The sequence below is a fragment of the Diabrotica virgifera genome, chromosome 2, assembly GCF_917563875.1.
Source record: "Diabrotica virgifera virgifera chromosome 2, PGI_DIABVI_V3a".
Taxonomy (NCBI): domain Eukaryota; kingdom Metazoa; phylum Arthropoda; class Insecta; order Coleoptera; family Chrysomelidae; genus Diabrotica; species Diabrotica virgifera.
The window spans coordinates 198,233,564-198,251,855 of NC_065444.1; the positions used below are offsets into that span (position 1 = coordinate 198,233,564).

At 30.6% G+C, this 18,292-nt stretch overlaps 1 protein-coding gene across 4 annotated transcripts in view; it reads left to right on the forward strand.

Moving 5' to 3' along the window:
• LOC114328098 (arginine-glutamic acid dipeptide repeats protein) overlaps positions 1 to 17,681 on the forward strand; it is a 220,902-nt gene extending 203,221 nt beyond the window's left edge. For all 4 annotated transcript variants that reach the window (XM_028276867.2, XM_050644135.1, XM_028276869.2 and 1 more), the window contains exons 21-22: positions 3,599 to 3,671; positions 7,810 to 17,681. In XM_028276867.2, coding sequence (XP_028132668.2) covers positions 3,599 to 3,665 — 67 coding nt within the window. In that variant the 3' untranslated portion in view covers positions 3,666 to 3,671; positions 7,810 to 17,681. The remainder of the gene's footprint in view (positions 1 to 3,598; positions 3,672 to 7,809) is intronic.
• Positions 17,682 to 18,292: the final 611 nt, after the last annotated feature.

Sequence of the window (18,292 nt, forward strand, 5' to 3'; positions counted from 1 at the left end):
CACTAAGTTTTGCCACTAAGACGTCTTATAAGTTAAAGACGACTCAAGATTATGTTTCATCTGTATGTATTCATTAAAATTTGATGCTAACTACTGATTTGTTTTTACCTTTTTTTCATAAAAAAATCTGACCCCCCGATAATCAATTCAAGATTATGTTTCATCTGTATGTATTCATTAAAATTTGATGCTAACTACTGATTTGTTTTTACCTTTTTTTCATAAAAAATCTGACCCCCCGATAATCACACAGCGTTTTAAAAATTATTAATCTATCTTAGAATTTCTAATGTTGTTTTTAATTTAGTTAATAGGTACACTAATTTTATTTTACACTAATGGATAACAATTTTTAATTAAATAAAAACAGTAAACTAAGTAGGTAAATTTATTTTATAATAATTGTGTTCTGGAAATTACGAGGTGGTCGGAATATTTTGCATAACAATGTACATTCTATGTACAGAATATATACTACATTTTATTTATTTATTTAATTTTGCAGTCGCTTAAACATTAAAAAATACTACGTTTAATACAAACGTTAAATTAACAAAATGTGTGATTTGGCATTGGTTAGTTTAGGTCATTACGTAGAGTATAATAGGAATGAATACTGAGGAATACTGCAATAGGTTTTTTAAGTCTAAATCCTTGTTAATTACAACATAAACTGACCGCAAATATGTACACAAATTAATGGCAGCAAAGTCAATGTTTTCCTAGAGTTGATGCTTTTCAAATTCGCCACCCACTTTGCGGTTCCTCGCCAATAGCACAAGATGAAGATCCTCCTAAGTGCCTTCTCTATTGAGGTTGGCGATCAATATGGCAAATTTCTCTCCGTTTTGGGCTTGATGAATCAAGTCAGTAATTTCCTGTTGTGTGGATCCAATCTCTGATGTTTCGAAGCCTTCTTTTACCTTCGATATTGCCTTCTAATTTTACCTGAAGCTGCTCAAATTCCCTATGGCGCATTATGTGTCCTAGATATGACGTCTTTCTAATTTTGATAGTATTGGCCAGATGAGGACGTGTGTTCATTATTTTCAGTAGTTCTTCATTCATAGTTCTGCTGATCCGGCTTATTCTTAATATTCGGCGGTACATCCACATTTCGAATGAATTCAATTTGTTGACGTCATACTGTTTTAATCTCTAGGTCTCACTGCCATATAGTAATAGAGACCACACATAACAATTTAGTGTTCTTTATGGAAGATGAAGATAGTCTGTAAATATTAGTCCATTGTTTTAACGTACCACCAAAAGAATTCAATATGACAATTTCATCTCAGAAAACTAAAACAACAGTAATCACTAAAGAACCAATTAGATATAAAATAGAAATTGATGGCTTCAGCATTAAACATGTAATGGAAATAAAATACCTTGGAATTACACTGTCCAGCTACGGAGTCCTGAACAACGAAGTGAGAAATCAAGAACAGAAAGCAAATAGACTGGCAGGATGCCTTATATGGCGAAACCGACATATTAACATTGAGATGAAGTCAAGAATTTATAAAGCCAGTGTAAGACCAATAATGACATGCATGAGAAACAAGACCCGATACAGCCACAACACAAATACTGCTAGAAATGGAAGAAATGAGGGTACTGAGAAGAATTACAGGAAATGCGCTGAGAGATCGAAAGACGAGTGAAGACATTAGAAAAAAATGTAACGTACAGTGAATGAACGAATGGACACTAATAGGCCTGGATCCCGCATACCAAAAAAAGTTGATTAATAGCAAGCTGAAAATTTGTTAATAGCTTAACGGTGTCTAGTCGGACAAACTTTGATGTATGGGAACACTGGAACAGGGGAAGTTTTAATTGTGGAACAGGTTACAGGTTTCGAACGTCAGACTACGAAAACGTCCCATGTATTTTATCGGACAGAACTTCCAACTGATTTGTTACCCTTTCATTAACCTCTCATGCAAAAATCAGACTGCTATTTACCACCAATATAAGTCCTGTCATTTGACATGTTCTACGTGTCGGACTTATTAAAATGCCCAACATATTTGTCGGACAAACATTTTTTCATATATTATATAAAGTTTGCTATTGAGAAAAACTTGAAAACAACCTGCTGTTTCCACAATCATAAACTTATCAGGATGACACTTTCCACAATTAAAATCATGTTCCACGATTAAAACTTCCCTTGGAGAATGGAATAAAATAGAATTAAAAAAATAGAATGGAATAACTACATACGCACAATGGAGGAGACACTTGTGGTCAAAATAATCACCAGGAAGAGATAAATCACCAATTGGTAGAACAGCGTTTCCCAACCAAGTGGGTCGCGGGCAGATTTCAGGTGGGTCGCGGCGTGGCTCTTACAGTAGCTGAATAACTTACATATATATCATCATGAGTGAGGGATGGGTCGCGAATTTGAAAAAACATTAGAAGGTGGGTCGCCAGACATAAAAGGTTGGGAACCACTGTGGTAGAAGTATCGACCGACCGCGCAAAAAATGGAGTGATAACCTTCTAAAGAGGAAATTGGCAAGCAGAATTGCTTATAAAGAGGAAGAAGAAGATAATACAAGTGATCAAAGCGCCTACATGATATCATAGTCATCTTCTAACACGATACTCAAAAATTTGAAAACCTCCTCAGTTTATTTTTCTCGTTAGCTTTCTGTGAAAACTCAGAGAATTAATTCTGAAGAAGAGACAACAAGAATAGGCTTCTGAACATGATCCCCGTTACTGGATCAATAACTCAACAAGACAAGCATTGGCGAAAATGTATACCACTAATTCATGCATCTACTAACCCTTTAGCTCTAAAAAAAAAACCTTTTAACATCGTCCCATTCTAGAACGATTAATTCAACGATGGAAATGATGTACGATTTATAAGTAAGCAGCTGGCATGATTGAAATACGTTCAGATACTATATTCAAAAAAATATTAAAATTGAAATCGGCAGAAAGATGAAAGAGGAGAAGACCCAGAATATTATAGGCTGACTAAGGGGGCAAACTTAGACCGAAGACAGGAGAATTCTGAACTGAATTCTGATCGTGAAATGCAAATAAGCCAGAATTCAGTGAAGAAGAATTAAGACTGACTTTTCAACCACATTGGTGTATTATTGGTCAACTTTGGTTATTATCAAACGCATTAGTGGCAATAGCCAAACAGTCGGAAAAATGAAAGAATACCCATGAACGATCACATCCCGTAATATTGATGTGATCGTTCATGGGTATTTTTTCATTTTTCTGACTCAGTATGTAATAATGCTTTATTTAAAAAAATAGTTTAATTGTTCCTATCTCGAAACATAGATAATAGGATTGAGTTGGCTTGATAAAAAATGATATGCAAGCTTTAGTTACAACAAAAATATATAATTTTCCTCAATACACAACTACACAAGTTTTAGAACAAGTGCTAAGTTATCCGCTTTTGGAAATGGTTATTAGTTTTTTTTTCCTTATTTTTCAGGCGAAATTTTGTTGAAATGTAGTGTTAGATGGTGAAAGTGGTTTAGTATTTAGAAAATAGAAAGTAACGGCCTTCTGAAGAATGGTCCTCTATATAATAGTAGTTTTCACATTTTAGGCAACAAAGAGAACGTGAACTTAAAGTAAGAGCGCTCGAAGAGGCTGCTAGAGGATCCCGACAGTAAAAGCAGGTGATATATTTAGAATAACATATTTTTAATTTATGTTGTCAATTTATGTCTACGATTAAAAATATTCGATTCTTATTTATTTACCATTTTGAAAACTTTTGAAACAGTATCAGGTCTTGAATTTGATAACAATAGTTGCTAAATAAGTATTCTAATACTAGTGTTTTGTATTAAGGAGGGGGTATGGTTTGAAATCAACATATCAACCACATTTTTGTGAATTTTTTTCGAAACTATGGTAGAATTATTTTATTTTTAAATTAAATAAACACATTAAGTACAATTCAAAGAATATTTAAGAAAAAATTCAATCCAAAATATTGAAAAATAAGCCATTGGCGACAAATTTTGGCAGGCAGCTCAAAAAAAATGGATTTTGCGGTGGACATCAGAACTCATCACTGGATTATACGAAACAAAAAATTCAAAAAGATTTTATTAGCTTATGAGTTTCACGAGGTAACAACGTCGAGTTTTTTTATTTTTAATGATTTTTGAATTTTTGGTATCACTCAAAAGTCAAAAATACGAAATTTTTGATAAAAATTTTGTGAAAACCAACATATTTAATATTGTGAACAAAAAATAAGCACAAAACGAAAAATATCTCGACGTTGTTACCTCACGCAATGTCTAAAGAAAATCTGTGCAAAATATCAGGTAGATCGGCAGAGTAGTTTTTCAGTTACAATGTCCACCGCATTTGAAAAAGCAGTTTTGAGAAAAATGCGTTTAAAGTTTTGACAACTGCATCTTCATCTTCTTATTTGTCTGCCAAATCGTAAAGTGATGAACATTGGAATATGTTTTTTAAATTGAGGAGTAATCTACAAAAGAGAAGGCGAACAGTTGTTTAACGTTTCTCACTACGCTCAAGCGTGCTGGCGCGAAGCCGCGGCAAAGCGAGTCGAAGGTAGGGATATTCAACACCCTGTATCTCTGGTAATTTTACTCCGATTATTTTGAAATTTTCAGAGAGTATTCTTGAAAGTATGCACTTTTATTTGAAATAATAAAAAAATTTAAATATTTCAAACCATACCCCCTCCTTAAATGAGTTAATACGATGATTTTTTTTCAAAAAATATTCCCTTAAATAATGTTTCAAATAATAATTATTGTTCCATAATATTATACATAGATTATGATTATTTAACCGTATCTATACTAAAATCACAATAAAGGTGCACTATACTAAATTTACAATGAAGATGCACTATAACAAGACACTTGAATGTTATGAGGAGCACTCCCCAATCATGATTTACAAGGTTTTTACATTATAAATCATGATTCGGGAGTGCTCCTCGTAACATTCAACGTGTCTTTGTTTGTTTATTTCTAGTGCAACTTTATGTTGACTTTAGTATAGAAATAAGCAAATCAAGACACGTTTGAATATTACGAGGAGCACTCCGGAATCATGATTGACAATGTATAAACTTGGTAAATCATGATATGGGATTTACAATGTATACAGGGTGATTGATTAGTGTGATAAATATCCGTAGATTCGCTATAGTAATAGATAGCAATAAGTTAATAACAAAAATTGTAGCCAAGTTTTAGCTTCGCATTACAAAATTAGTTAGAATGTTACAGGGTGTTCGATAACATAGTGGCAGACCAAACTTATGTTTTTTTACACTCTATTTTATTTTATTTATTATTTTATTTTATTCGGAATTCTGTTAACTTCTCCATCAGAAAAATATAAAGGTTTGTTATGTTATACAGGGTATTTACAAAGTTATATCCAATTTTATATGAAAATCGTATTAAGTTCAACTCCCTCTATAAATAAAAATAAGCACAACAGTAATGGTTTATTGATGCCTTATTTTTTTATGCAAGTACAATATTTTCTCAGTAATTTTAAATAGAACACCCTGTATTTAATATCACTATTGAAAAGTACCATTACCGTACTTTAATTTTTATATAACATTCCCTATGTCTAAATTTATTAGTTTTCGAGATATATTCATTTTTCAGAGCAAATTCTTAATACACTAAAATCACAATCAAGATGCAGTAGAAGTAAACAAACTGAGACACGTTAACTGTTACAAGGATCACTCCTGAATCATGATTTACAATGTATAAAGTTTGAATTTGTAAATCATCATTTGTGATTTACAATGTATATACATTGTAAATCATGATTTAGGAGTTCTCCTTATAATAGTTAACGTGTCTCGGTTTGTTTACTTCTACTGCATCTTCATTGTAAATGTAGTATAGTTGTCTAAATTTTTCCAAATTTCAGGATACTGAATTTACTTATACATAAATTAAATCAAAAAATTTATTGAGACGGCTTTCTTGGCTTTTGTTTTATCTGATGTAAGATGTTCCTGGCTACATAAAATCAAAAGTATTATATACGTTTGAATCGGTATTGAATTGGAGTTAATAAAGTTACAATATACAGGGTGTTGTGTTTATAAAACCAAGGTACTAATGATATCAAGAAAATGGTAAATTTAGCATTGTTACAAATATCAAATTTCAAATCTTCATATTACAAAATAAGTGTATTCATGTTTTTGTATAATTAGGCGTTTCCAGAACTTTGGTCCACTCTCTAGATATCTTGTTGATACCTGAAGAAGTGCCCGATCTAATTTTGCTATAATTAGTTAATAATTAAAAAATAACTTTCTTTTATAATTTAAAAAAAAATCGACACGAGCAGATTATTTCAGAATGTTTGGATCATTCTAAACAAAAAAAATCTTTTGTATGTTTTATCATAAGTTGATCGTTTTCGAGTTAAACAATTTAAAACTGAAACACGAACGGAAGATAACAATTCTCAAAGCTCAAAAACAAAAGTAAAGATGTCATTTTTGAAATTACGAAGTACCTAAATTCAAGCTCATACCCTCTTCTATCAGGTTTTTCTTCTATAATTTTTGCCATGTTTTATTCTACAATGCATTTTTTTAATTGTTAATGAGGAAGGTTGCCGGCGATGGGACTGCATTAATAACTAAAAGAACAATGTTTTAAAATGTAATAAGGCCGAAATATTTATCAAGAACTCATAGAATAAGGTTTGAACTTGAATTTAGATACTTATAATTCCAAAAATTATATTTTTTACTTAGGTTTTTGAGCCTTGAAAATCATCATCTTTCGTTCTTTTTTCAGATTTAAATTGTTTATAACTCGAAATCGATTAACTTAAAAGAGAAATTACAACATACCTTTTTTGTTTAGAATAATCCAAAAAATCTGAAATAATACCTGCCCGGGTCGAAAGTTTTTTTATTTATAAAAAAAAGTAATTTTTTAATTATTGATTAATTATAGTCAAAACAAAATTAGATCGGGCACCCATTGTTTTTTTATAATTGAATCGTTTATTTCAGAACGGGGTCAAGTGACTAATTTTGACAAAATGAGTTTTTGGTGGAATTTTTTAATTTAAACGTAAATACAGCTTTTGTTGCAGAAAGGAATCAAATGTTGTCATAGTGCAGAAAGGGGCCATGCAACAACGCATGACTCCTTGCTTAAAAATTGTGTAAACACCAACTTTATTTCAGAAAGGGGCCAAGTGCAAAAAATTATTTATTTTTTTCTTAAACAAATTAACAAGATAAATTTTTGAAAAATACAATGCTTTTTGACAAACACTACAGGCTATTAGTAAGAATTTTTATTTTATATAAATAAAATTTTTGTTGAATGTAAACACCAACTTTATTTCAGAAAGGGGCCAAGTGTAAAAAATTATTTATTTTTTTCTTAAACAAATTAACAAGATAAATTTTTGAAAAATACAATACTTTTTGACAAACACTACAGGTTATTAGTGAGAATTTTTATTTTATATAAATAAAATTTTTGTTGAATGTAAACACGTTTTTTTTGTTTTTCTCAAAAGCAGGTTTTTGTGACTTGACCCCTTTCTGAAATAAACGATTCAATTATTGTTAACGTACTAAATTACATATCCAATATTTTTTATCCATTAAACAGATCGGTATCATATCCAGTAAACATATCGACCTTATATCGTATGTATGTTTATTTAGATAATTAGTCGATCGGTCCCGATCGACTAATTATTATTATTTTCTTCAATTTTATTATTTTTTTAATATGTTTTTTTGTTTTTTTTTTTTAGAAAACCTCGTCTTCGGAACGTGTTCAGTAATGTAAAATCAAATTTTTCAGAAGAATATATTATATCATGTAAAATAAATCTGAATCTTAATTATTCTTATAGATTTTAAATTATAGAGTTTAAAATAGTAAAAATATATACAAAATATTTTCTAAGAGCAAATTTAAGTATAAATACGATTTTAATTTTTTTTATATATATTTTGCATAAAATAGAAAGTTTTTCAAATACAGTGATGAGCGCGCTAATAACCGGTAAAATAACGCAAAAGATGGAAAACATAATACATTACGAAACAAAAAGAGATGAAACTGATAGAGGTGGAAATTATCGTTATGAACGTATAAATTAACATTACATTACATAGTTTCCCACCTTTAGACGTCTGTGACAGGAGTATTTTATGAAATTCTACTGTCACACTGACAGTTGTCATACTCCTCTGATACGTCTAAAGGTGGAAAACTACATAATGTAATGTTTCCACCTCCACTAGTTTCATTTCTTTTTGTTTCGCAATGTATGTTTTCCATCTTTTGGGATATTTTTCCGGTAATTAACGCGCTCATCACTGTATAGTGTTCGAATTATAAAAAAAATTAAAAAATACATGTCTTAGTCATACGCAAGGTGTTTCAAATATTTAAATATTTATTGCTAGAGCATACAGCAGAAGACACAGAAGAAATCGCGACAGTACACAAGTGTTAATTAACGAATAAATGTTACGAACACGAATCAAGAAGGTCATATCGAAAAGCGTTTGACTTTTAGTCACTTCACCAAATATGTAGGTCTCATGTTTATTAATTTTTATTATTTTTTATTGAAAATAAAAAATATGTATTGGACAATCACATCGGAAATATTAATATTCTACTTTTTCCAAAGAAATTTCATGAATTATAAGAAGAAATTCTTACAAGGTAGAAAAGGGCAGACGATATTTACAAAGCAATAAGTGGAGATGGATACTTCTGATTCAGCCTCTCAACTAGTGAGCAGCAACATTTCTTGTATTTACATATTCATCCAAGCTTTTTTACCGACTACTTTTTTACTTAACTTTTCTTTTTATTAATCTAGCTTCATTTTTATATTGCAAAATTGCAACAGATTTATTGATTATTGATTCTAAAAATCTTTTCTTTTCGCTTGTTTAAATCACATTTATATTTTTAATTTATATAAATCACGTTTGAATCGCAATTATTAATTGCAATAAAATTATATTTTACGTTTGTTTTTATCGTTTAGTTTCCATTCAGAAATTGTTTTCAAAAAAGGTTAATATAAAGTAAGTAGTTATTTAATTTACAATTGTTTATTAATAGGGAACTTGCATAAAATTTTAAATTCGAATGCTATAAATCACAACCGAACATAATTTAAAATATATGTCAAAGAAAAAAGTTGTTATTTTCTTTCTTTTGGCCCCTAAAAACGATTTAAATCGAGAGAAAATTCAAATTATGACAGCCAGTCCAAAACGCGCCTTCATTGGTCGTGACGTCATAAAGTTAAAAATGTTCAAGTTCTGCGCTATTAATTCATTAAGTTTGATATTCGTTTACTTGTTGTAGTCATTTTATGGTGTATCTCAGTTTTATAACTTTTTAGATAGTTGCTGTGAACTATATATTTCATAATATTTGAGCGTTTTTGTTAAGATATTTTTTTCAAATGACCGAAGATTGTTTTCCCAAAGGCAGTATAGCAACTTATTTATTATGAACATAAATCTTTATTATTACGATTAGTTTATTTGAATTGTATAGTAAAAACAGTTGCAGGAAAATATTGTAGAGGTTAATAATAACGAAAAGTTTTATTCTTGTTAAAAATACACTTGATTTATTAAAAAAACTATTAAGCAGACAACAGACATCAAATACTTCCAATAAAATTATTTTCATATACATGAAGACCTTGAGAATGAACTAAAATGTCTAATGTCCTTTCAACGTGCATGTAACCACTTTATTAAACGCCGTTTCTTATCGACTGGTAATCTAGTAAATATTTTATTGGGGGTTTTAATGGTTGTAGTTTAACACAATGATACTAAACAACACTTATAGTATTTATTTTTAATTTCCATAGTAAACACACACACAATTTAATAATATCTCTTCAAAAACTGTATCACACCCCAAAGTAAACGAAATGGTATATACTTTTATGTGAGACAGGCGAAATCTCATTACATACTATTACAAAATGATTTAAATGATTTGTACAATTTAAATGATTTGATAAAATGTTTGAAATGATTTAAATACACAGAAGTTTTTAAATTTTTACTTTATTATGCGTTTTTGTGGCGTGAAATTTTGGAAATCTTATTTTAAAAGAAACTTAACATTATTATGTAATAAAATAAAAATGTGCAAGGTTCCTATTGGCGCTTTGTTTCGGCCAATTTGACAGATGACTTAATTGGCATCGATATTGTAGGCGGCATTTTCTACTTAAAACATGACTATTCATCCACAAGATCGAGGCCAAGTTTAATCTGTCAAATATTTCAAATTAAAATATAAAATAGTTATTTGAAAATCATATTACAATGAATTTAAAGAAGGGAATATGAAAAAATCCAGACCCTTTGAAAAGAGGATTCCCTTCCAATTACAATCTAAATACGAGGACTGGCCAAGTACCTAAGATGTGAAGGCCATGAAACTAAAAGAAGAAGAAGAAGAAGAGATCAAAAACAAACGTAAAATTTATATTACAATTAATCCCAAATAAATATTTGCTCATCCCAGATACCTAGACTCTCAAAATCAAGATCTCGATCTCTAGCTGACCAGGTACTTCCTCTTATTCATGTACCATGTCCTTTCAGAAAGTTGGGTACCATCATAGCTATCTTAATTTTATTCACTGCCACCCTAAATAGCATGCTTGTATCAACACCATACCAATCTCGTAAGTTCTTCAACCATGAGGTTCTTCTTCGTCCTGGACTGCGTTTGCCCGTTATTTTTTCTTGCATAATACTTTGTAGCAACCTATATTGGGGACCTCTCATTACATGTCCGAAATACTCACAGGTACGCTGGTATATATTTGACATTGTGGCCGCTCTGGATGTCATGAGTAGTACCGCATTTGGCATTCTTATGAAGATGTTTACCAAATCTTTATTTGGTTTAGTGTCTTCTAGATCACTCTTCCGAATGTCACCAATGATTGAGATAATAATTATTATATCTGCTATATGGACACTTTTCATTCTTTCATTCTCCATTGTCTTCTGATTTGTACGTGAAGCTATCCAAAGTTATTGATGTTCTCATTATATTTAACATGAACATTTAGTTTATTAAATAAGGTTTAAGGTTTGTTTGTGAGTACGATACTATACCAGTATTTGTTGTAGTTTTCATTCTGTAGCATACAACCAGGGACATTTACAGTCATGGTTAATTTGGAGAAGTTACAGGGCTCTGTATTTTGAAAATTCTTGAAGATAAGCTTTAAGTGTAAAAAAGTAGAACACGTCATTATCATCACTCAACTATTCGCATCCATTTATGGGCATAGGTATATAACCACTTTTCTTTTAGCAATATGGGCCTATCTGGTTAGCATTGGTTCCTTTGTTGCTGTCCATCCATATCCTGGTCCCTTCTATGATTCTATTGTGGTATTTTTATTTGCAAAATGTTGAAAAAGCTCTCGTCTTTAGCAAATGTAATAAAGATAATTTTAATATTTGAAAAACCTTGTGTATTGTAAGAAGTTACGTTCGAGTTTTAAATTATTGTACAGTCTTCCTTATAAATGAATATTTTTGTACATAGTTTGTATTTAAAGTTTTTAAAATTGTACAGGCTTTTTTAGATTTTAGTGTATATGTTCGGGTTTAGTGCTGTAGAGCATTGTGTTCCTTTTAAGATTATCTGACCAATGAAATATTTCATATAAATGTTTTTTACACACGAGGTAACGATTTACTATGGCAAAGTTAAACATCTCCATTTGTGGATCAAAATAATAATTACACTTTTATAAAAAAGAACTTTTTATAATAAAACGTTTTCATTATTTATAGGACCCAATATAAAACTATAAACTATTTTGCTGTTTCAATTTCTATATATTATGCAACGAGTATTTAACGATGGGCATTATGAAGCGAGTATGAGGGATACGAAACGAGCCGCCTAGCGGCGAGTTTCTTATAGAGTACAAGTTTCATATTGATAATTAAATGCAAGTTGTATACACGATTTTTTCTATGATCATTCATAACAAAAAATATATTTAAATTTATTAATTTTGTTACGCAAATAAATTAAGTAGTTTGTCAGTTTGTTTGCATATTGAGAACTGTCAAAGCGTATGTATTTGACTCGCCATTGGTCACTGCGCGTGTGCCACTTTCATCGCGAATGCCATATCGCGATTCTATTGGTTAAAAATCTGTATCGTAATGAAAATCTGTATCATACATAATGAATTTCGTTATGATACAGGTAGTGAAATCATAATTGATATTATAGTATGAGAATAGAAAAAGGAATTTTGTAATCGACTTTTTTAAGAGGCATACTTATTTCTCTAGCGGATTTAAACTGGCATAAATCAAAGAAAAGATTTAAAATGGTATATATAATTATTTTACATAAATAAATAATTTATATAAAATATATTTATCTAAAATATGAATTTTAATTATATTAATTTTTAATCATTTATTAAAAAAATTAACCGTTCGATCTCCAGTCTACCACTCTACCACGTATCGATTCGTTAACTTCAAAATGGTATTTAAATGTCATTACATTAGTCACATTTTTAAAATACTATTGAGAGCAAAATAATCGACTCACTTGCTGAATTGTACACGTTAGAAGTTGAATTTCGTAAACTGTTATCCGATTTGAGTGAATTTTTTAGTGTGTTATAGCCTTATTATTTAAGAAAATCGATGTAATAGTATTGTTGCTATACAGGTAAAGGTTATTTTATATCGGGTGTAACAATCGTACTGTGTTTTTTTATTAAAGTTCGGAAAACCCTGTGGAATATTCTAGCATATAAAAAATATTTAAATTAAAATTCAATTGTATCCTTAGGCTTTATTAACATTTTCTTTTTTGATTCAGTTGCTTATGTTGGATAATAAAAAAGTTAGGTACGTTAACAACTAGCGATGTTTTTTAACAATAAATCCTCATTTTCTGCTTAGTTTAATAAACAAGTCTAAAGTAGGCTATGAGAAATTAACAATTTAATCGATGTCAAATGGTTGGCAGTCAAAAAGTGTCTGGTTTGTTGTAAAAATGAGTAGATTATTGGTGGAAATGGAACGCGCTACAGGGAATTTGACTTGCGATGAGTGTGTTTAAGTAGTGATGTTACATAGCGAAGGACTTAGCTACCATGTTATCGGATCCTTAAATTGGTAACAATTTTTTGCTAATGCACGATAATGCAAGATCACGCTCACGAACTGTAACCGAATATTTACAACAGGTAAATCTTCGGACTTTGCATTGGCCATCGCATAGTCCAGATCTTAACCTGATCGAAAATTTGTGGGACATAATTGGCAGAAGACTACGACAGCGTTTGCCACCTCTTAGAACCTTACAATAGGCAGAAACAATAGCTCTCGAGATTTGGAATGATATTGATCAAGACCAAGTAGCATACCTCATTTGTAATATAAAAGTACATATTATCTCTTTTATTATCGAACATAAGCGAATGAATCAAAAAACAAGATGTTACGAAAGCCTAAGGCTACAATTGAGTTCTAATTTAAATATTTTATATATGCTAGCATAATACACAGGGTGTTACGAATTTTAAGAAAAAAATACGGTATGATTGTTACACCCGGTATAAAATGACCTTTACCTGTCTAGCAACAATAATATTACATCGATTTTCTTTAATAATAAGGCTGTAACATACTAAAAAAATCACTCGAATCGGACAACAGGTTTAGGAAATTCGGGACTTCTAACGTGTACAATTCAGCAAGTGAGTCGATTATTTTGCTCTCAAGTGTAGTTTGAAATTAAAAAGAAATCGATTTATTCATATAATAGCAATTAAATATTGCATTGTTAGCTAGTCCTGAGCTATTCTGAAAATTTCAGGTACCTAGGAAACATAGAACTATGTTTAAAATGGATTACAAAATTTGTGTAGAGTGACAAAGACAAAGCCAAGTATATAAAAAAAGAATGTGTGTGTACTTTGTACGTACCTAAGAAGTTATACTTCTATTATATTATGATTTCAGCGAAATAAAATACACAGTTTATTTTATTAAATATTAAACTGATTTTAATAGTTACTTACCACTTACCAAAAATACAAAAATTAAAAAAAGAAAAAAAAAAGGACAGCAATTGCCCGCATTTGAACCCGGGACCTCCCTATTCTTAGTCGAATGCTGTACCAATGAGGCTACAAAGGCATTGTTTTGACTGTTTCTTGGACATTATGACAAACCACGGTAACAAATAGACGAAGTAAAGTTATAAATAAAAATGTTTTAATATTACGTATTACCTTACTCCCGAGGAAGACAAATCCAAAGACACAAAGATTATAATAAATATATTTACTAAAGACACTAATATATTTTTTCTACACCTTTTTTGGACTGATACATATAACTTAAAAGATTGAGCAACGAACAACATACTGTCTCTGTGCGCATGCGCGCAGAATAATAAAAATTCACTCCCTATCGCGCCTAAAGAAGTATAACTTCAAAAATGTTTTAATAAACAAAATTAGATTAAATAATACATTCGAAAATGCAATGTGATCGTCATAATTCAGGATGTTTTGTCAGCTGACTTACATACCCCAAAATTTTTACTGGGGCGATATTTCACATGTATAAGTTTTGGTTTGGAAACGTAGTGTCAATTTCAGCATTATCGTTACAGTGTACCTATGATTTTGGCTCCTTGACTAGAATGAAGGATGCTATGAAAAGCTGGAACAAGTTGTTGCTATCAAGAAATCTAAAAGAAGCTCTCTACTAAATTGCATCAAATTAAAAATCTCTAAAGCATCCCAAACGTGACATAGAGAATATTGAGCAAAATCCACCAACAGATTACGATAAACATTAAAAGATTCGACGTAAGTTCGAAATATTTTTGTACTCCTCAAAAACGACACATATGTGGTCACTCCATGCTATCGTTAATAATATTCATACAGTCACATAAAAGTTGGTTAGATGACTTACTTAGAAACAGCCATATAGTGTCTTAGACAAAAGTACTTATCCATCAAATACAAACACTATTTATTATTTTGTGTTGACCCATGTTTTCTTATGGTAATATTCAGTATTATTTTTTTAGATGTTTGACTTTACCCTATGAAGTGATAAAACTTATTTATTTTTCATTATACATGTTTAGTATATCCTGTTTTTACCGGTTTTTTATTGCAACGGTTAATGTTAATTGACATTTTGAGATGTGCCACCACGAAAGATGTTCTTTTTCTTTTATTTAGCTAATACCTCGAAAACTAATGGCCATTGGCATGGTAGGTACGGTGAACTTTTGCAGTTAGGTACAGTAGGAAAAATGAAAGAATACCCATGAACGATCACATCAATCACTTATTTTGTATTTGCTGTCTTTTTCTATAAATAACAAACGTTTGTTATAGAAGAAGATAGCAAATACAAAATAAGGATTGATGTGATCGTTCATGGATATTCTTTCATTTTTCCGACTGTACCTAGTGTCATGTGTAGTGTGTGTGTGTTGAGTAAGTGTCTTGTTACTTTGCAAAGTCGACGTCATGATACGCTAATTGTATCTGAACGTCTGCGGTCCCTCCGGTGAGTACCGATCGCACAAGGACAAAAACTATCTTCATTTATTAATTTATAATAAACGAAAAATTCCCGACCCTGATGAGATTCGAACTCACGACCATTCGGACCTTTCGATCCAAAGGTAGGCGCTCTTACCACTAAGCCACAGAGAGGGTACCATGAAAGATGTTAATTATATATCACGGAGTTAACGACAAACATATATTTATGCCCTATTGTTTTTTCAATTTGGCCAGAAAATGAAATTGAATATACAGACTTGGAAGGTGAGATACATATACAATTTTACATTGCATTGAATGTTTTGATTTAAAGTGGGAGTGAGAGGGAAAGCTGTTTACATTGATAATAACACTACGGTAATGTACAAAGGAACTCATACACCAGCAGGTACTTGTCCAACAGGTCCAGTCGCTTTTTATAGGTCTTTGTAATATAAGTCCCTGATGTGGCTATCCCTAAACAAGCCCTTGGTGTCATGTATCTTATTTCATTGGTATAAAGTATAAAGCATTTAGTATTTTCTGTATGGTGGCATTTCGTTACGATGTTTCTTATTGGTGATCAAAAAACATAATGTTAAAAGCTTGATGATTTATACAGTTCTTTTCTTAGGCTCTGCAATTCCTACATGACAGATAGAGTAGAAAATGTTTTCATTTCGTTTTGAAAAATCAGTTGGATTGCTAACAATGGTCATCACACATTAAGCGCCATGCTACTAGATACATGGGTAGGTACCTAATTGCTATGCTTATGGGCTAATCCAGTCCGTTTCAGGTGTGACTTTCATCCCTGATATGTTACTGTAAAGAAACTATTCAAAATAATTGTTTTTCCATACAAAAAATACATTAATAGTATTGTTACTCTTCTTTAAAATAATTTTATTCAAACACCAAGAATATTACAATACTTTAAAACTTTTATAACTTTTATAACAAAATGACAACTATAACCGTCAAATACAGTTGATCAAGCATTTCTCAACTTTCTATGTTAATATTCAGTTTCTCTACATTTTCCGACGTTCTAAACGCCACTAGACATAAAAATAAACATTGCATTAAGTAAAGGGTCCAGGACTGTAATAGCTCAATGTTCCTGTGTATCTAGTAGGGTGGCGGTTACTGTATACTCAGACTCGTTATGTTTTTTTATAATTTTCGTTCTTCAATAGCTAATTGTTACAAATAAATTATTATTTATGTTCTGATTAATGCTTCACCTATTGTTTATGAATCTTCTAGATCTAGATTAACTGTGAGACGAATGAGAAGTAAGGCGAACATTAACAGGTTTAAGAAGTAATTTTCTTTTATTCGAGTCTCGGTGATTTTACCTTTATCTTCTTCAATCTCCTATATTCATTTATGTATATACACTTGTACTTTATATACACTTTTGTGTTAAAACCTGTTTCTTTATGTTTCAATGTATCCTGATAAATGATTATGGTAGTGAAATATGATGTTTAGTACGCTTAATATAAGAGTAAAACTTGTCATTACTTTGGAAATTAGTCTACATGCTATTAATTGTTCCAAACGTTCATATTAATTTAGTCTCAATGGCCATAATGTTTAATGTTGCCTTCGGTATTTCGTGTGTAACAAAACATTTATCTATAAATTATTTAACATTTTCTTAAAGAGAACCAATGTAAGAGAATTTTATCAATTTTCAAAAAGTAAACAAATTTGTATTGTGATTTTTGAACTTTACAGTTTGTATCATCATTTATGTTTAATATATTTATATAATTTATACACATTTTTGTACATTTTTTACCTTTCGCCGTGTTTTAAATTTTCAAAAATTATCAATAAATATTTTTTACCAAAGAATCTCTATTTAATATGTTTTTACTTTACTGGGTGTTCAAAAAAAGAGCTGTTGTATTTGTGCTATTCTTTTAAGTATTTTTATGGAGGTATTTGTATAAATAATTTAAACATGCTTTTTTATTAGAACCATTTTAAACAATGTATACTATATGTAAATTAATTTGGGAATAAAATAATTTTTAATACATTTTTTTTATTTATAATCCTCAAACGTCGCAACAAGTTTTTAAAAACATTAATGATAACGATAATGATAAGTTTGAACTCAAGGCTCATTTTGCACCAAGCGAGTTCAGTCCTGTCGAGTTAAGTCCATTCAAATCAAATCAGTCATTATGGTAGGGGAGCCCAAGCGGGAATTTTTGCAGTTACTCGAACGCGTCAGATTATTACATGGGGAGAAACCTTGTACTCTGAAAATGTACCTCTACCATATATTGGCTCTTAATGCAGGGGAGTTCGTTAAGGGGGACCGAAAAAAAAATCTATCCTTAGAAAAACTCGAAATCGTCAGATTAAGATAAGGTAAGTTAAGTACATGCAAAACAGTGTATATTTAAAAAATCTGACGATTTTAGCGCGTAAGAAAATGGGTGAGTCCCAATGTTTCACAAAAAAGCGAATATTTCACGAAATGAATGACAGATCGAAATACTAAAAAATACGTACTCAATATTTTTCAAAAATCTATCGAATGGTATCAAACATGACTTCCCATGGAGAGGGGTGGGGGGTAAATTTAATATTTTAAATACGAATCTCGCGAAATGAACATCAGATCGAAAAACTGAAAAAT